Source organism: Diadema setosum, chromosome 11 (genome assembly GCF_964275005.1).
Source record: "Diadema setosum chromosome 11, eeDiaSeto1, whole genome shotgun sequence".
Taxonomy (NCBI): domain Eukaryota; kingdom Metazoa; phylum Echinodermata; class Echinoidea; order Diadematoida; family Diadematidae; genus Diadema; species Diadema setosum.
Window position 1 is genome coordinate 14,718,070 of NC_092695.1, and position 21,474 is coordinate 14,739,543.

The 21,474-nt window shown below is 38.3% G+C and overlaps 1 protein-coding gene across 1 annotated transcript in view; it reads left to right on the forward strand.

Annotated features, from left to right (window-relative positions):
- LOC140234644 (kinesin-II 85 kDa subunit) overlaps positions 1–21,474 on the forward strand; it is a 64,618-nt gene that overhangs the window by 34,320 nt on the left and 8,824 nt on the right. Inside the window, exons 6-12 of the mRNA XM_072314677.1 lie at positions 5,436–5,575; positions 12,071–12,268; positions 13,277–13,451; positions 14,713–14,826; positions 16,513–16,669; positions 17,045–17,336; positions 20,785–20,964. Coding sequence (XP_072170778.1) covers positions 5,436–5,575; positions 12,071–12,268; positions 13,277–13,451; positions 14,713–14,826; positions 16,513–16,669; positions 17,045–17,336; positions 20,785–20,964 — 1,256 coding nt within the window. The remainder of the gene's footprint in view (positions 1–5,435; positions 5,576–12,070; positions 12,269–13,276; positions 13,452–14,712; positions 14,827–16,512; positions 16,670–17,044; positions 17,337–20,784; positions 20,965–21,474) is intronic.

Genomic DNA, 21,474 nt, shown 5'->3' on the forward strand with positions numbered 1-21,474 from the left:
TTTTACAGTGGTTGTTTCTACCCCTAACTCACATTTTAGAACTATTTTAAAGCACTAATGCTGGGTTTTTGTTTCATCTGCAAATGGTAAATTGTGCCTTTAAATGCGAGCGAGCGAAGCGATCGAGCTTCAAAATTTTGACATTTTGCAGTCCCAAAACAGCCGCTTGTAGTTATATTTTTCGCTTTGGAAATTAAGGGGGGGGGGGCACACCGGGCGAAAACTGCTGGCAATTACCGGCAACAACACAAGGAGAATAGAATAATGATTAGTAATGCGAGCGAGCGAAGCGAGAGAGCTTCAAAATTTTGACATTTTTCAGTCCCAAAACTGCCGTTTGTAGCTATATTTTTCGCTTTGGCAATTAAGGGGGACGCACCGGGCGCAACTGCTGTCAGTCACTGGCAGCAACATCAGGAGAATGGCATAGCGATTAAATGGGAGCGAGCAGAGCGAGCGAGCTTTCAAATTTTGACATTTTACACTCCAAAAACTGCCGTTTGTAGCTATATTTTTCGCTTTTGTTTGTCCCACTTTTATGGGGGAACCACCCCCCCCCCCCCCCCATCGACGCCTCTTCATAATATGAGGGTGCTTTTGTTAAAGGGCAAGTTCACCTTCATAAACATAAGGATTGAGAGAATGCAGCAATATTAGTAGAACACATCAGTGAAAGTTTGAGGAAAATTGGACAATCGATGCAAAAGTTATGAATTTTTAAAATTTTTGTATTCGAATCGCTGGATGAGGAGACTACTACAGCTTGTGAGTCATATGCGTACAAGAGTATAAAGAAAATGTAAAGAAAATTCAACATATTTTCACTTTTTTCGCATAATAAAAGAGCACTTGACTTGCCTCTTTCTAAAGGCAGGAGGAATGATATTATCCCTAACATATGTCGGTAACGAGTCAAGGGAATGTGTACTTTTTTCAAAAGATGAAATTTTGTGAAATTCTCTTTGTATTTTCCTTATATTGTTGTAGGCATGTGACATCTAAGTTATTCATACAATGCAGTAGTCTTCTCATCCAGTGGTTACTGCATTAAAACTTGAAAAATTCATAACTTTTGAACGGATTGTCCGATTTTCCTCAAACTTTCAATGATGTGTTCTGCTAATATTGCTACATTCTCTCAATCCTAATATGTTTATGAAGGTGAACTTGTCCTTTAAGTGAAAGATCTGCTCCACACTCTTTGATAAATTAGAGAAATATACGTCAATATCAAAAGTGTACAAAGTTTATCGAAAGGGATCCTGTATAGCAGAGCATTTGCATGTTTATGATTGCAATACAACAATCTGGTGCATAATTCTGGCGATATTTGGACAATATTTTCCGTTAAGAAAGTTCGAGATTTGTCCTCATCTCGGGAATTGCTTGGGGGATAAATGATTTGTCTGCCTAAACACATCCGTAGGGGCGGGGCAAATGCCCCTTTGCCCCCCCCCCCCCCCCCAATAGATTCGACGCCCCTGATCTTCCCTGGGTATGCCCATAGATGTATCCTGACTGAGTCATCAGTCACTGTCATTTCTCAATAATGATTCAGGAAATGGAGGGGGTTCAATTATGGCGATATATTTTTTGTTATTGTTTGTTTGTTTGTTTTCGTACATATTTTGCAGATGGTCCCCAGTCATAGGATGTTTACATGTAGGCCTATACTATTTGACGTTGTCAACGTCTGAGCCATACCTCGCAGTGTATGTCGATGTTACTTTCTTTGCGAGCGAGCGAAGCGAGCGAGCACCTGAGAAAATTGTGTATACATTTTCCTACAAGATAGCATATATTGTTCAGCTCTGTTACCTGTCTGAAGGCCGGCGTACAAACGTCATGCAATATGCCAAAATTGATACATATCACATTTCTGCTTCCTCCATTTTTTTCCTAAAAATTCAGGGGGGATGATTGTACAGGCCATCCCCCCCTCCTCCATTTCAGGGGGGATATATCCCCCCATCCCCCCCCCCCCCCGGGATTTACGCCCATGATAGGCACGCACCCTGGCATTACTACAGACTGCGCGATGCGCAGAGAAGACAACGAAGGCAACATTACTTAGCAACACCTACGCACTTTACTCTTGATGACAGCTCAACTTTGGTAATCTTCGTATCTAATGCTAACGGTGATCGGCAGTATCATCAACAGTGCCCTCTACACTACCGGGACTATGCCCCTTTAACAATTTCTTTGTAATTTTGTATGGAGATTCATATTGGTAATATCTCCACGCTTATAACTTTGGGTGATGCTGCCCCCAGTGTTCTGTCTTTTATAGGGTAAAATGCCATATTTTTGTGCATAGTTTATGTGTGCTCTAGAGGTCACATTAATTTTGTTAACAGATTTTGTTCAAATTTGGTATGGAGGTTTTATGTAATCTACAAGCCTATAGATTTGGGATGTGCTGCCCCCAGAGTTCCATCTTTTATAGGGTCAAAGGTCATGTTAGTGGATGGTTTGTGTGCACTCTGTAAGCTACTGTAAAAGTGGATATTTTCGCGCGACTAATTTTTCGCGCTTGGCCGGGTCAGAAGAGTTTCGCGTGTTTTTAATTCCGCGGAATCTAGACATCACGCACAGGAACATATGGCAAGCAAAAATATTCGCGGGATTTTATTTTCGCGCTAGTTTCTGGTTGCGCGAAATGCGCGAAAATTTCAACACCGCGAAAATTTCCACTTTTACAGTACATTTCTTGACGGATTTTGTTAAAATTTGGTATGAAGGTCTACCATGATATAATCTACAAGCCTGTAGATTTTGGCTCTGCTACCCCCAGTGTTCTGTCTTTTATAGGGTCAAAGGTCATATTGTTGGGAGATGGTTTGTGTGCGCTCTATAGGCTACATTTCTTAACAGATTTTGTTCAAATTTGGTATGAAGGTCTACCATGATATAATCTACAAGCCTTTAGATTTTGGATCTGCTGCCCCCAGTGTTCCGTCATTTATAGGTCAGAGGTCATATTGGTGGATGGTTTGTGTGCGCTCTATAGGCTATATTTTTAACGGATTTTGTTCAAATTTGGTGTGATGGTCTACCATGATATGAGCTACAAGCCGAAAGATTTTTGATCTGCTGCCCCCAGTGTTCCATCTTTTATAGGGTCAAAGGTCATATTGTTGGTGGATGGTTTGTGTGCGCTCTATAGGCTACATTTGTTATTGGATTTAGTTCAAATTCGGTAAGAAGGTCTACAGTGATATAATCTATACAAGTCGAAAAATTTTGGATGTGCCTCCCCAGTGTTCCGTCTTTTATAGGGTCAAAGGTCATATTGTTGGTGGATGGTTTGTGGGGCTCTATAGGCTACATTTCTGGACGGATTTTGTTCAAACTTGGTATGATGGTCTACCATGATATGAGCTACAAGCCGAAAGATTTTGGATCTGCTGCCCCCAGTGTTCCGTCCTTTATAGGGTCAAAGGTCATATTGTTGGTGGATGGTTTGTGTGCGCTCTATAGGCTACATTTGTTAACAGATTTTGTACAAATTCGGTAAGAAGGTCTACAATGATATAATCTACAAGCCTATAGATTTTGGATCTACTGCCCCCAGTGTTCTGTCTTTTATAGGGTCACTTTTTACGATGCAACGCCAGACGCAGAGCATTGTTTGAGCAACTGTGTGACTGGGGCATTAGCGGCTATCCTGTAGCCACTCTGCATGCAGGTGACATATCTTTAGATAGTACTTTTGAATTTTGTATACAGATGCATATACATGAATATTGTGAAGCTGTGCCTAGTCTTCACAATATTCACCTTTATGTTTGAAGAAGGGGAGGGGATCTTTGTCCCTCGCTCAAACGTAAAGTTGAAACAAAAGCTGTTGCTAGTGCCGTTGGATACAATCACATTGTGCGGCAATGGACATTTCTAGTTTAGCAAGGTCATTACTTGCAATGTCTGACTCAGCAATTTTGGCAATTTGTATGAGGAAATGTATTAGATATGACATGGAACACAAAGAAATATGTAGTGTATATATACATATATATATGGAATGCACTGGACGTGAAGGCACCTTTAATTATAAAGTTTTGACAAATACATGTATTGCTTATCTTCTAAGACTTCTTAGATCTGTTCTGAAGCACTTTGATTATTTTTCTTCCCACAGAAAATCATTTTACATTTCTTTAAATTACAAGAATGCATTGTGTGTGATCACCATCGGGATCCAGGAGTTAATTTAAACTTTTCAAAGGATTCTTCATCAATGGGAAATTGGGCCATTTTCAACATTTACGTGTGGATATGTCTCCACAATAAATAGCCAGATTGCTTAACTTCGCCATTTCTCTTTTGTACACAATATTGTGATGGAGACCATTGATTAATTTTTATATGCAGTAGGGCAATTCCGCAGTTAGGTGGACATGACATGGATAAAAGAAATGTGCCTCTTTATCTTACCCTTTGATCTAGGTATCAACTAATGCCATGGATGTTCACCAATCATTAGGGTCTTTCAAATTCAGTAGATTTTATTTTTCGTATTTATTGATTTTGTGAGATCTAAAACCATCATTTAAAATGTACATGTGGGACTTGGGATGCTGAAATTCAGTTAAATGCAAATTACAGTGAGTTCCTTTGAAATTTTTTCCTCAAAGTTTTGCTAAAGGGTAAAAGATGAATACATTTAAATACTCCAGAAGTCATGTGACATTTTGTCAATTACAAGAGGGTGAAATGACCTGCGGAATTACTCCGGACAAATGTAACGTTACTAACCGTAACGTTACTAACCATGCTTTTGGGGGTCTAGCTAAAAAATTATCGGTCGAACTGCTAAAAAAATTTGCATGAACATTTGTCATGATGCAATAATTGAAATTAATGCAACACTTTGTTTGAAGTAACTTGAATTTTTGCACACTTTTTGTTACATTGATTTTTTTGTCATGTCCTTTTTTCGTAACGTTACTAACCAGCCCTTTAAGTTGCTATAGCAATTCTAATATTTCTTGGATTGTGTTCATTCTTTTCTGTATCATAAACCTGGGAAGGATGAACATGTTTTTGACATAATTTTGACTTAGAATGAATAAATGGTAATTTAGTGGTAAAAACAAATATCTAAATTTGTTCAAATGTAACGTTACTAACCGCGGAATTGCCCAGTAGGACTTTTATACGGTAGCATGGAAATCAAAATATGGCTGAAAATGAGCTGCTTGGTGGAGTTCTGAGCACTGTAATTTGCTTTTCTAGTTTCGATCTGAAGTGCCTTTAAGGGTGTCCATGCCCTGTTTGAAACCACACCGTACTTTACTCTATTTTTGTGTGTAGGTGTGTACAAGTAGTAACAGATCACCTTGTCCAATCAATTCATACCTTGAGATATACAAATAATACAAGAATCCCTCAAAAATAGACAATACACATGCATCCATTTCACCTTTTGACAGGGTCTGTGGGAGCCACCAACATGAATGAGCAAAGCTCTCGCTCCCATGCCATCTTCACCATCACCCTAGAGCGAAGTGACATGGGTCTTGACAAGGAGCAACATGTAAGGGTCGGCAAACTTCACATGGTGGATCTTGCGGTACGTGACTTTCACAGAAATTCACAGGAATAGTGGATTATGGGTAGGAGAAGACAACTATATAATGGCTTGGTGGTGCTACTTTCATTGATCTGGGTTTTCCAGAATCCAGTGAACATGTGTGCAATGCAATAATTCAATAGTTACTCAATACAGTCAATCTCGGATACCTCGAATTCGTCGGGACTGAAGAAAATGGTTCGACGTACCGCGAATTTCAAGGTACGCGTACGTCGAATTTTCTTCGACTTATCCGATGTTTATCGATGTAAAATCATGTTCGATGTTTATCGATGTTCGACGTTTATCGATGTTCAACATGGTGTCTGTTATAGTGCCTACTGATTGTTTGCATGCTTGTCAATTGGAATTGAATCAATTTTTATATGAATGAATTGAGTGAAAATCGGAAATGAAATCAAAATTTCAGAAATACAGATTTCTGAAATTACAGTTGAACAGCGGTAACAATCGGCTCCGTAAGATGCTAAAATAAATGTCAGAGGTTTGCGTTTAATTGTGGAAATGAATGACGGTAATATTCGACTCCGTATGATACTAAAATAAATGTCGGATGTTTGCTCATACTTTTGGAAATGAATAACGATAAGACTCAGCCCCGTATGGTGCTAAACTAATGTCAGATATTTGATTTTGCGTTCGGAAATGAATAAGGATAACATTCGGCTCCGGAAGACGCTGATATAAATGTTGAATTTCTGCTATGACATTCGGAAATGAAAAACAATAACATTCAACTCCGTACGATGGTTAAATAAATGTCGGATGTTTCCTTATACTTTCGAAAGGATATAGCAATAGCATTCGGCTCCGGAAGATGCTAAAATAGATGTCAGATGATCGTTTTTATGTTCGGAAGTGACTAGCAGTAATATTCTGCTCCATCATGTCCATACGATGGTAAAATAACTGTCTGATGTTTGCTTTTAAATTTCGAAATGAATAACAGTAACATTCAGCTGCATTTAATGGTCAAATTAATGATTGATGTTTGCTTTGACGTTCGGAAAAGAGTAACAATAATATTCAACTCCTTACGATGATAAAAGAAATGCTGGATGTTTGCTTTTACGTTCGAAAGTAAATTGCAATAACATTAGCTCCGGAAGATGCTAAAATAGTCAAATGTTTGCTATGATGTTCTGAAATGAATAACAATAATATTCAACTCCGTACGATGATAAAATAAATGCCGGATGTGTGCTTTTACGTTCGAAAGTAAATGTCAATAACATTCAGCTCCGGAAGATGCTAAAATACATGTCGAATGATTGCTTTTACGTTTGGCATGTTTGGAAGTGAATAGCAGTAACATTCTGCCCCATACGATGATAAAAAAATATTGGATATTTACTATGGTACATTTCGAATTAAATATCAGTAACATTCAGCTATACGTTTGATGGTCCAAAATGTCTGATGTCTGCCTTGACGTTCAAAAATGAAAAACAGTAACATTTGGCTCCGTGCGATAATAAAATAATTGTCAGATGATTCATTTCACTTTCGGAAGTGGACAGCAGTAACATTCGGCTTCGTTCGATAATGAAATAAATGTCGGATGTTTGAAATGAATAACGGTAATATTCTGCTCCGTACGATGCAAAAATAAATAACATTTGGAAATGATTAATGGTATTAATCCGCTCAGTTAGATGCTAAAACAAATAGCGGATGTTTGCTTTCACGTTTGGAAATGGATTAGGATAGCATTCAGCTCCGTAAGATTCTAAAATGAATGTCGGTTGTTTGCTTTTACATTTAAAAATGAATAACGGTAACTTTCGGCTTTTTACAATGCTAAAACAAATGTCGGATGCTAACAAATGTCAGCAAATGCTCCCATTTTCTCATTTCAAACGTAAGTTTTGACCTCCTAAATATATAGGCATCAACTTCTATAATAATCTCTACGCCTAAGTCTTGTCAAATCTTAAAACACAGAGTAAGATGATTGAATTTTCTATTCATTTGTTTTAGACATGGGCATCTGTATCACTTCAATAATGCTTAATATTAATTTTTCTATGTTTAGTAGGACCGATTTAGTTTTTCTAATGTTTTTCCTGATTTTTTTTTTTGTGTCACCAGATTTTACTTTCGACCACCAGAAAATAAAAATCAATGATATTGGTGGCCCGATAAAAGTTAGTGCGGAGCCCTGTGTATTCTATTCTTCATTTTGATCGGCCTATACTTCCAGATTTTCATAATCGATTTGCTGGAAAAAAAAAAGAAAGTTTCTGTGCTTGCGTTCTCGGGGAAGAATAAATGAAACAAACTTCGTGAAAGGCAAAAAAAAAATAGTAAAAAAAAGGCACTACGCAGGAGATTGATGTTTTGACAATGGAGCGTGATTAATGGCAAAGATATAAATGTCAACGTAAGCAGGTTCGCCCCGACGGTTGAGAAATCTACGCGCACGGTATGACTATCTCGATCAAAAATCAGAACACAGTGGTTAAAGAAAAGCAGATGATGGGGCAGCGCGTAGTGCTAGCACTCCATTGGCACGGGTGCTATGTGCATACCATGTACGTGTGTTGGTAGGTGTTGGGGATTTTTCTTGTCAGCTGTGTATTGGGTATTTCTTAATTGGGCGTGCGATTGTTCTGGTCTCAGAATATTTACAATCGAGTGTGAAAACATTTGTGACATGTCTTCGCTGTCTACGCGCGCTTAATCGGAGATGCTGAGTGATGTTTGCAATTTCGATTCGAGCAACATGCTGGGAAAAACAATAAGTTAATTAAGATCGGGACATTAGATTTCCCTTCGAGGTAACCGAACTTCGAGTTATCTTTTTCGAGCTACGCGAATTTTAATACACGGAAACTCCATAGGAACAATCGGGACTTTCATTTTGCCCCCGAGGTAAGTGATATTCGGCTTATCCGACGTCGAGGTATCCGAGTTTGACTGTAGTTTGATTTCATCCAAACTTGGTATGGAGGTACATGGTTAGGCATTTTAGATTTCATAGAGTTTTGATGATGCTAATTCCACATTTATTCCTGTATAGGTTGCTGAGTCACACTTCTTGTGTGCTCTTCTGGCTACATTTCTTGTAGGATTTTAACAAATATGCTATGCATATGCATCACAGGAAAAGCCATCTATCTCTTTTTCAAGTCATCATTTCAAAAATTGTACTATCTGATGAATTGGATTTAAAGGGGATGTCTAGTAACTGATCAGTGGTAATGCTGGGGGATGATTGTTCCAATCCTTGTGGGATTCATTTAAGAGTACATTATATATCTATTGTTGTGTGAAAATTATTTGCTTCAGAATGGTCTCATATTCAAGTAATGTGCAGTTTAATCGCCCCGTCACTGTACAGGCATGCTAACCTGGAAACATTAAACTGCACATTACTTGTATGAGACCATTCTGAATCAAATAATTTTCACACAACAATAGATACATAATGTACTCTTAAATGAATCCCACAAGGATTGGAACAATCATCCCCCAGCATTCCCACTGATTCCCACTGATCATTTACTAGCCATCCCCTTTAAGTTTGTTCATTTTTGTCAAGCCCACCAGAGGTGAGGGGACACCAAGGGATCGTCTGCGGCGTCTGTCCCTCCATTGTCCATCCATCCGTCCTCCCACGCATCCGTTCGTCCATCCGTCGTCCGTCCGTTGTCCGTCCATAACGCTACAAAAACTTTAATAACTCTCTACTAAGGACTTCAATTTCAATCAAACTTGAAGGGAAGAGTGGTTATACAAAGTTACACATTTAACCAAACATGAAGGTCACCTCAAGGTCAAAGGTCACAGGCAGGGGTCAATGAACATAATGGCCCAATGTTGAGTTTTTACGCCGTGTTTCGATTATGGCTCATAACTTTTGATCCCTATGTCTGTTTGTGACTAAACTTGGCTTGTAAATGTCCCTTGGTTAGTTGAAGGTCACCACAAGGTCAAAGGTCATAGGCGAGGTCAATGAACTTCCGGGAGTTAGAAAAAATATTAATTTCTTCTTTGCGATTTGGGTGAGACACATTTTGGCACTTGTTTTTTCATTAATGCCACAATACAGTAACTCATGGCATATTTACATTTCATGCACATGGGATTCTTGTGAAGCCATGACGTTATCTCATCTAATTTGCAATTTGTGACAGTGATTTACATTTCTGTCCATGGAAATTTTTTTATGCCTCTGCAACAAAGAGGCACAATGTTTTCAGGTTCTCTGTCCGTCTGTCTGTCCGTCTGCCCATAATCAATTTTGTGAACAGCATACATAAGAACCATTAAATGTATTCAAATGAAATGTGGCAATATACATGTATGTATAAGTGGACAAAGTTGTGCCTATTAATTTTTGGTTGCTCATGCTTAAGATCAAAGGTCGAGGTCAAATTCTTACAATTTCACTATATCACCCATACCTTTGGCAATGCGTCAAGATTTTTCTTGAAGCTTAGGGTATACATTCATTACCAGATAAAGGTTCTCTAGGGCAAATTTTGGGCGATGGGGTCAAAGGTCAGGTGAAAATACTAAAATTTCACTGTTTTCTCCATATATCCGAAATGGCTCAAGATATCTTAATGAAACGTACATATGTATGAGTGGATGAAGTTGTGCCTTTAAACTTTTGGTCGCACATGTTCAAGGTCAGAGGTCGCAGTCGAGATCAAATTCCTAAAATTTCACTGTTTTACCCGTATCTATGCAATGTCTCACATTTTTTTTTTTTTTTACTTGAAGTGTGGTGTATACATGCATTACCAGATAAAGATTATCTAGGGAAAATTGTGGGCCATGGGTTCATTGGTAAAAGGACAAAGTGAAATACACTAAAATTTAACTTTTTATGCCTCCGCCACGAAGTGGTGCCGGAGGCATTATGTTTTCGGGTTGTCCGTCCGTCCGTCCGTCCGTACGTCCGTACGTCCGTACGTCCGTACGTCTGTACGTCCGTACGTCCGTACGTCCGTACATCCGTACATCCGTACGTACATCCGTCCGCTTTCGTTTACGCGATAACTTGAGTAATATTTACTGGAATTTTACCAAACTTGGTCCAAGTATGGAGTATGATGGGGCAATTATTTGATTAGATTTTGGGTGAAATCGGCTGAAGGTCAAAGGTCAAAGGTCAAGGTCAAATCATGAAATTGTATCCGTTTAAGCGATAACTCAAGACTGGATGGAGCAAATTTCACCAAACTTTGTTGGAGGATGATGTATGATGGGACAATTACTTGATTAGTTTTTCAGTGAAATTGGACAGAGGTCAAAGGTCAAAGATCAAGGTCAAATCCTAAAATTTTTCTGTTTATGTGATAACTCAAAACTGGATGAAGCAGCTTTCACCAAACTTGGTCCAAGGATGATGTATGATGGGACAATTAGTTGAGTAGATTTTAGTGACATTGGCAAGAGGTCAAAGGTCAAAAGGTCAAGGTCAAATGCTATAAATGTTGCAATTTCCCCCATATCTATGCAATGCCCGAAGGTATTTTCTTGAAACTTGGTGTGGACATGTACTACTGCGTAAAGATTCTCCAGAGAGAGTTTCATGTCATAAGGTCAAAGGTCAAAAGGTCAAAGGTTAGGTAAAAATGTTGCAATATTACTTTTCTCTCAAATGCTTCAATGTATTTTCGTGGAACTTGGTACATATGCATGCACTGTCTGGCAGGGATTATCTAGGAAATTTAGGGGTCATGGGTCAATAGTCAGGGGTCAAAGGTCTTGGTCAACTCCTCAAAATTTTACTATTTCCCTCATATACTAGTATATGCAATGCTTGCATTATTAGTTTCAAAACTTAATGCATTACCTAATGGAGATTCTCCAGGAAATTTCCAGCCAGAAGGTCAAAGGTTAAGGGTCAAAGGCCAGGTTTCAATGCCCCCCCCCCCCAAAAAAAAAAAAAAAAAAAATCTATTTTGTACCGTCATCACACTCTTTCTTCGTACCTTGGAAATTACTCATTGCATAAACTTTCCCAAAATTCCCCAAATATGTGTACCTGCACTCTTAGAAAATTATAGCAAACCCAGTTCAAGACATTTCTGACAAACCTGTCATTTCAATATTTTGCCAGTTATGTGAAACTGTCATGGATCACACATTGTGAAGACATTGTACTATACGCCTATTGGGAGAATCATGCATTATGGCGGAGGCATCAGTCGCCATAGCGACATTTCTAGTTCTCTATACATTTTAGAAATGGCTCAAGGTTTCTTCATTTAACTGAGTGCATATGCGTGTACTGCCTAACAGTGATCTTTTCAGACTTTTGGGGTCATAGGTCAGGTTAAAATGCGAAAACTCATGCACAAACCTTTACATTTCCAGTTTCTTCTCGAAACCCCATGACCGATTTTCACCAACTTGTACATATTGTGTCAAAACGTTGAGCATGTTAAGCCTGTTACCCATGCTCATATGGACTTGGTATGCTTCACAGCTATCTCCCTCTGCCCCAAATCTCTGCAGGGGTCAGAAAGACAGACCAAGACAGGTGCATCAGGCCAGCGTCTGAAGGAGGCCACCAAGATCAACCTCTCCCTCTCAACGCTGGGTAATGTCATCTCATCCCTGGTTGATGGGAAGAGTACCCACATCCCTTACAGGAACTCCAAGTTGACTAGACTCCTCCAGGATTCCCTTGGTGGCAATGCAAAGACAGTCATGGTCAGTTACACACATTTTTTTTTTTTTTTGTTATTATTCTTAATTGGAATGAATTAAAGACTGAAAACCAACAAAGAATCATGCTCTTTTATTCCATGATGCCAAACTTAAGAGCAGCACTTCAAAGTTTCCTCTAGTGATTGCAATTGTTATTGCAATGCAGATTTTACTATGTTAGTTGTGAACATGCTCTATTGGGTATATTGGGCATATAGAGGAGCTACTGTATTGGATTCGGAAATAAGATAGTTTGCAAATTGTATTAACTATGTTCTGTGATATAAGTTTGTTAACATTACCTCTGTAGTCAACTAAAGCCAAATGCGGCACTTCCGGGTGTTCTCATTTTGCCTGTTGTTTTGTTTTGTTTTGTTTTGGTTTTTTTTGTGTGTGTCTTTTTCTGATGACAGCACTTCTTATAAATAGTTTACTTGCTTGTGACTACACCTAGATATACATGTTGAATATATGTCTGTATACAATAATGGAAATAAGATATTGTGCAAATTTTGTTGATAATGTACTGTAGTATGAGTTTGTTCACATACCTCTGTAGTTCACCATAGCCAACTGCAGAGTATCCTGGTGTTCTTATTTTGCCTGTCTTTTGAGATGAGTGTGCTTCTTGTAGATACATGTAGTTAGCTCACTTGTGTCCAACACATAAATATTACACATTGAATGTATGCATGCAGTCACAAAATTTTGACGACAGTTTCAAAGCATGTCATTTTTTATGCCTGAATAGAATATGACATCTTTTAAATGGGACAAATCTTCACCAGATATATGTACATTGTATATAATACAAATTTTGTTTGGAATTTATCATACTGCAGACATCATGAACTCTAGTAGTCTTCTCTCCCCGTACTGGATGAGATGCATTAATTATGTTGAATAATGCAATACATTTTTGTCCCTACATGTGTATGTGATTTAGAAAATTGCATGTTTATTCTTTATCTTTATGTATGCATCTTCTCGGTGAATGTGACTTCCTTTCAGTGTGCTAACATTGGACCCGCGGAATACAACTATGATGAGACAATTAGCACACTGCGTTACGCCAATCGTGCAAAGAACATCAAGAACAATGCCAAGATCAATGAGGACCCCAAGGATGCCCTCCTGAGGCAGTTCCAAAAGGAGATTGAGGACCTGAAGAAACAGCTGTCCGAGTGTGAGTCATTTAATCATCTAGTGCCTATTCTTACAAAGTCAAGCCGTGCTCACTAAAGGAATCAGTAAATTTCTCATGATTATTCAAGATTACTTTAAAGAGAAAGGTAATGCAAGGATAATACCAATCTGGCAAAGGAACACAGACATTTTCACACACCACACCCCACACTGTCACACACTTCCACAAACACATACATGTCAAGAGTAGCTATAGTCAGCTCAGGTGCCAGATGATTGACCACTTGGAAATTCACATTTTTCCTTCCTAGACTACTCTTTCTTAAATAATAAAGCACAAAGGGTAGTTGGAAGAAATTGCCCGCATGCCTCTTCATCTTACGATGCCAAGGCAGATTTGAGCATGTCACCTTGGTGCCTTTTGAGTTTTGAGAATTTGTCTTCTTGCCTTCTAATCCTGTAATAAGGTGCCTGGCAAGTTTTTAAGAAGATGTTCTCTTGCTGCTTAGCTTAGCTTCATTTGATAGTGAAACATATTTCAGCACATGGTATCTGCTACAGAAATACTTCAGCAAAGAGATTGTTACTCACTGTGCTAAAGTTTATTTAAAACTGCTCTCAAGACATTTCTGTTTAAAAAGTATTATGAATGAGTTTGGTTTTGCATCTATGGTACATACATTGTACACTACATATCCTCTCTCTATTTTCATCCCTCTCCCTTAAAGCGCATAGAGACACTACAGTAGTGATATGCGCTATATAAGCATCGTGTTATATTATATTATATATATATATATATATATATATACATATACATATGATATATATATATATGTATATATATATATATATACATATACACATATATATATATTATATATATATATATATATATATATATATATATATATATATATATATATATATATATATATATTTATATATATATATATATATATATATATATATATATACATATATATATATTTATATATATATATATATACATATATATATATATATATATATTCCATAAAGCTGTGTACTACTGGTATATCTAAAAACTAAGTGATTTGAAGCTATGTAACACTTAATGTAACAGTATTAGGAACATTTATGGGTATTAAAGGTTTATTTAAAACATTTTAAGGTGAGTTCAAATAGCAAAATGTGACTGTCTACTTGATTAAATGGAATGATTTATGCAATGCATGTATCACTTTTCTTACCCCCCCCCCCCCATGACTAGATTATTCTCTCAACCAAGCTTTTATGATCTTTTCCTCCCTGTGTATCAGCTGGGGAAGGTCTAGATGATATTGATGATGACTCTGGCTCAGAGGAAAGTGATGAGGTGGGAGATGAAACAGGAGAGCAAGGGGAGAAAAAGAAGAGACGCAAAAGCAAGAAGAGTAAGTATCTGTAACAATTTTAAGAAGTCATTGCAGACTTCTTCATTTGTTGTACATGGAAGATCCAGGGGTGGCCCCATTTGGACCGGGATCAAAAGGGGGCCAGTTTTTACATTTTGATCATCTTTTTGAAAATGCTTCAAACCAACACCTGCAAGAGTGCTTAAAAGGTGAACTTGCAACACTGAGGTGAGCACTAGACCCCTGTGTCTGGTGTCTGATAAAAATCATACAAGTATATTGGAGATTGAGGTAAATCCCTCAGTTTTTGAGCATTTTACAAGACATTTGACTTGTGTGACCAATATAACTTTTATACAGAACTATGCATTGCCATGGAAACAACATTGTGTAAAAGAAAAGCATTCAAAAATATTGTGAATTGGCTAACTGTCAGTTTTTTAGCTTTTTGATCTGAGAAATTGGCTTATTTGACTGCAACAGTATGTAGATCTGTAAGCTTCATCTATTGTCAATGTTGGACCATGCATTGCCATGGTAACAGCTTTTTTTGAATGAAAATCATACAAGGATAGTGTGGATAGAGCTAACTCCCTCAGTCTCTGATTATTCTTGGCAGTTCCTATAGTCCTGCCCATACTTGATTTACTTTTGCTTATCAATAAATTAATCATTGATTTCACAGCTTGTAAGTTTCTAAAGAGGACTGCTTGGCTGAGGACAACTTTTGCTTTTAAAGGTCCTGTTTACCTTTGGGAGCAGTGATTTGAAAAATGTTCAAGATACCACATTTAATGCATACGTGTACCATATAGAATTTGTGCAATAAAGCTTTAAATATATAAAGGAGATATCAGTATTTTTCTCATTAAACCATAACTGTAGACGGTTTATTCTGGAAACATTTTTATTATGACTATTGTTCACATTTTATGTATTTAACAATACTTATCATTGATTATATGGATTCAGTTTTTTTACAGTGATTGTTTCTATCCCTAACTCACATATTAGAACTATTTTAAAGCACTGATGCTGGGTTTTTGTTTCTTCTGAAAATGGTAAATTTGCCTTAAAAAAAAGAAGAAGACATGCCATTGACATGGCTATGATTTCTGTGAAGAGAAATGATTAATGGCGTTTCCTGAGTATGAAATTGCATGTAGTTGTGACTGTGTGCATGCAGGGGCTAGCAACATATCTCCCTGCATTACATTATTTGCATCAAGTGATGCAACCTTACAGAGTGTCAGAATATTTCACAAATGTTGTTCTTTTGTCATGTTGGGAGGAAGTTTGAGATAAAAATAGTTGGGATATATGTGAATGAGTGGTGTATCTGTCATAAAGCGAAACAAAGTTCTTTCCCAGCAGTACCCTTTAATCCACTTTTAAACCATTGCAGGAACTGTCAGAAATTCCTGTTCAAGTGTTTTCAGTGCATTCAACAAGAGCTCAGAGAAGTGAAATCATACATGTATAAACCCTTACATCAGTATGGTGGACACTGATGGATTCACAGAAGGCATTTGTTTCAGAAATTGTGCTTCCTTGTGGATGTTATTATTGTCATTATTTTCATGTCATCATTACTTCAGGAGAGTACTTCTTGTACTGTTGTTATGATTATGGATCCATTTACTGGAATTGAAATAATCATTAGTATCATTGTCACACATGCATCTGTACAAATTTTGTTGTGTCTGTCCCCACATCCTCATGTAGGCAAAAGAAATCTGTCACCTGAGAAGATGGCTGCCATGCAGAAGAAGATTGATGAGGAGAAGGCTGCCCTGGAGGAGAAGAAGGACATGGAGGAGGAGGAAAGGAACAAGGTACAGAAGGAGCTGCAGCGGAGGGAAAGTGAGCTGCACAAGGCCCAGTGAGTTCCGCACAGTGTTTGTTTTACCACCTTTGCCTTATAAATAAAGTTGTATGCTGAATACTGCAAGTAGGAGGTTTCATGTGTATTCCTGTGTGTAGGTATATCTGGGCACAAGAGTAGCAACTTATTCCGCATATGTATGCAAATTGTTTTTTTGTCAACAGTGGCAATTTCATCATAGTGTGTCCACCAGAATGAAAGTTTTGTATTGATACATAAATAGTTATCTACATAGGCATGCTGTGTTAAATTCTGTTGAATACAACTGTCCACATCATTCAATATTAACATAAAAAGATTGCCATCATGCCTGAGTTTGCCAATATGTTTACTAGTCTTTTTTGTTTTGTTTTGTTACATTTTTGATATCAGGGAGGACCAGAAGGTGCTGACAGAAAAACTTAATGCTATTCAGAAGAAGTTGATTGTTGGTGGGGTGGACCTGCTGGCCAAGTCGGAGGAGCAGGAACGACTGCTGGAACAGTCTGCCATGGAGCTAGAGGAGCGTATGGCCAAACGAGAGGCCATGCGAAAAGAGCTGGAGGAAAAGGAACAGGAGCGTCTGGACATTGAGGAAAAATACAACAGTCTTCAGGACGAGGCCCATGGCAAGACCAAGAAGCTCAAAAAGGTCTGGACTATGCTGATGCAGGCCAAATCAGAGGTAAGTGAATAATTTTCTAAGCTGGACATTTTATCTTTCCAGAACTCTTGCAATATTCCACAGCGTTTCACCTATACATGACACCAAACTAGAAGTTACGGTGCATTGATCTAACTTTACTTTAATTTCCATCTTCCTTTTTAAGTGCATTGCTTTTTCCATTACCATATCAACAGATCCTACTCCATTGATTCCCATTACCATTTTCATTGCCGTAAACACTATAGCAGGCATTGCAAGTAACCATATGTGACCGTGCATCACAAAACAAACAAAAAGTCGCACCCCTTGATTTTGCGTGAGGACTCAAAACAGGTGAAAGATGTCAACTAAATCAATCTTGACTTTTTCATATTTTCTGAAAGAGCTATCTTTCTTCTACATTATGCTTAAGTTTTGGATCATAACACGAATGGGGAAGTGTGTTTTCCACAGTTTTTCTACTACCCCTTATTGGGGGAGAGTAGAATGAGCAGGTATGTAGTAGAGGCCCCTTTTAATTTCTTGAAATCCTTTGTACACTCTTCACTTTCAATCTAATAACTTTGAAAGGATATTGCTACTGCTTTGAAAGTTGGCATTAATCATGGACAGAATGTGTTAATAGAACTTGCTCAAATTCAGCTTAATCTGAGAATCCCTTCATTGTTATTGCTCCGGTTTATGACATCCTGTGTTTTGTCCCTTTCATCTCATCTCATCTCATCACATCTCACACTTGAATAGACACTGTATTTCAGAGCCTCTTTTCTCAGTTCACACTTTTCCGGAGTGTGTGCTTTCTTTCCAGTAATTAGGTAGGTTAGGAGAGTCCATGTGAATCGAGTTATACATCATTTTAAAGCTCAGAGTCTGCTCTTTCAGAATCTGCCCTTAACTAAAAATCCATGTCTGGCGACTTTTTGTTGGTTTTGTGGTGCAGGGTCACATATTGTTATTACCATTGTCATTTCCAGGTTTATAACTGCTGCCGTTGCTTATTAAATTTCTTTACTTTAAAGAACCTATGCATTGCAAATTCATGTTGACTTAAGGAACTTAAGGAGCTTTTGCATTTTAAGAATTGAAATTGAATGATCAGGTACACATTGTGGTGGAATATTTTCAAATTTTTCAATCCCAAAAGTAAGAAAATTTGATGTTTTTAATCATTTTTTTGCAACCTTTTGAGCAGTTTGCAGATACAAAATCTATTAAAAATGCTATAAAAAAAAAGAAAAAAATAATGTTTAGCTTTTAAGAATATTTTAGCTAGGTGGCCGCAATGGCCACCTATTAGGCTATGCATTACAGGGTGCATGAGCTTGTGCAAGGCACGAAATTTGTGTATTGTATATTTTAACCCTATTCTGACTTGGGGGGGGGGGGTCAAATTGACAACCCCCTCGACATTTTGCGCTACGATTCCGCAACACGCAAAGATTTTGCCGCGTCGTTTCATGACTTTTTAGCTCACCTGAGCCAAAGGCTCAAGTGAGCTATTGCGATCGCCCTTCGTCCGTCGTGCGTCGTCCGTCGTGCGTAAACTTTTTACATTTTCATCTTCTTCTTGAAAACCCCAAGACCGATTTTCATCAAACTTGGCAGGTAGCATCCCTAGGGGGTTAGGAACTCAATTTGTTAAAATGGGCACCATGACCTACCCAGGGGGCCCCCAGGGGGGCCCAAACCCCCCAAAATTAAGGAATCTGTAAAAATCTTCTTCTCTAGAACCAGAAGTGATAGAGCTAAGTTAATACTATGAGTTAGTACATTGATGACTGTAGTTTCAAGTTTGTTCATGGCAGAATCAGGGGTGCCCCCCTTGGGACCCAGGGGAGGGGGGTGGGGAGGGGTCCTAATGGGGCCTAAATTGTACATTTTCATCTTCTTCTTGAGAACCCCATGACCAATTTTCACCAAACTTGGCAGGTAGCATCCCTAGGGGGTTAGGATCTCAATTTGTTAAAATGGGCACCATGCCCCAAAATGAAGGAATCTTTAAAAATTTTTCTCTAGAATCAGAAGTTAAAGAGCTAAGATAATACTATGAGTGAGTACATTAATGACTGTAGTTTCAAGTTTGTTCATAGCAGATCCTGGGGTGCCCCTCTTGGGGGGGGGGGGGGTTGGGAAGGTCCAAATGGGGGCCTGAATTGTACATTTTCATCTTTCTTCTTCCTGAAAACCTCATGATGGATTTTCGTCAAACTTGGCAGGTAGCATCCCTAGGGGGTCAGGATCTCAATTTATCAAAATGGGCACCATGCCCCACCCAGAGGGCCCCAGGGGGCCCCAATCCCCCCCAAATTAAGGAATCTTAAAAAATTGGGGCCCTTATTGTACATTTTTATCTTCTACTTGAGAATGCCTGGTCAAATTTTAGTAGAGCTGTGAATAATTTAGATTAGTGACTGCGTGAAAGGTGAACTTACGATACTCAGGTGAGCGCTAGACCCGCGGGTCTCTTGTTTTATTGAAGTCTCCTGCATAGTTTGAGACCAAATTTGCGACATCTGGGTACACCGTTCTGAAGTTATGTAATGTTTTGCATATGCATGTCAACCCGAAAACAGCTCAAATTCATGATATCATGTGCAAATCCAATGCAAATTGTGTTTTTTTGTTAAATTGATATGAATTAGATTATTTCAACTTTTAACCATTGAAATTAATCAATTCTAATGTAGATAAGCTTGAAAAAGTGCCTGCAACAAATTTTGGCAAAAACAAATAGAAAACAAAAGGTCGAAAAAACGATAAAATACATAAGAAATTAACAAAACAATAAAAAAAAGAAACTAATTTTGATTGTGCTATTTTTTTACAAGAAAATTGTTGGATGTGTCTTGAGGAACTCTGACACAAAAATTTAGCAATCCTTCAGTCTTTTTAATGGAGTTATAGGTGAAAATATGATTTCATGCGTAAATTTGCATAATTAATTTACTAAAAATAGAAAGCCAATATTTTTCTATTGTACGACCATGTAATCTTGTAGTTGACATCCAGCTCTATCTTCAGGCAAAATTTTGCGGCGATCGCGCGATCGGCAGCTGAGATCTGAAGGGGGGGTCAAATTGACCCCCCCACCCCCAGTAAAAACTTGGTCTCAAATTGCCCAGTTAAAATAGGGTTAATACATATGTAGAGAGGTGGGTTAAGATGTGCTATTAAAGTTGATGGGTTGCGAATATGATGCATGCATCAGTGTACTCGATCACAAAGGCATTTCAGTATTCAAACAGTTACACATTCAGACATTGGAGTAGTACGTATGTGATGAAGCTCATCATTGAAATGTATTTGTTTTTTGTTTTTTTTTGAAAGAGGACCTTCCGGTTTTTTTTAGGGGTGTACACCCTCCCCCCCCCCCCCCCCCCCCCCCGATATGATTGCAATAAGACAGTCTACTGTATGAAAATGAATTTGATTACCCTCTGGAACTTTGGCTTGTTGACCTCTGCAGGTGGCTGATATGCAAGGTGAGCACCAGAGAGAGATGGAAGCTCTGCTGGAGAATGTCAGGGAGCTGAGTCGTGAGCTGCGCCTCTCCATGCTCATCATTGACAGCTTTATTCCCCAGGACTTCCAGGAGATGATTGAGCAGTATGTCCAGTGGAACGAGGACATTGGGGAGTGGCAGCTGGTAAGGAGCAAACTCGGGATAGTGTACTGTGGCATGGCTGTCAACTTCTGCCTTGACTCCTTACCCAACAGACTGATTTATACATTCAATTTTTGGTTGTTTCTCCCCAGGCTGCCAGTATTGAACTTGTCAATTAGCTCTCTAATTTCAATTTTGTGTCTTAGTTGGACATTTGTAATCTCCATGTACATGTATCATGGACACATTTTTTAAACATGAAGTTGTATTTTCTCTCATAAATTCAATATCCTCAGAGGGAAAAAAAAGATGAAGTAGGTAGTAATCAGATTACTACTAACCTTACCATCTTTGAAAAACACTTTCTTTCAAATTTGAGTGACAGCCCTACCATACAATTTTTATGCCTCCGCCACGAAGTGGTGCTGGAGGCATTATGTTTTCGGGTTGTCCGTCTGTCCGTCCTTCCGTCCGTAATGAATTTTGTGGACAGCGTAACTAAAAAACCTTTTGAGGTATCCTAATGAAACTTGGCATGTATGTGTATTAGGG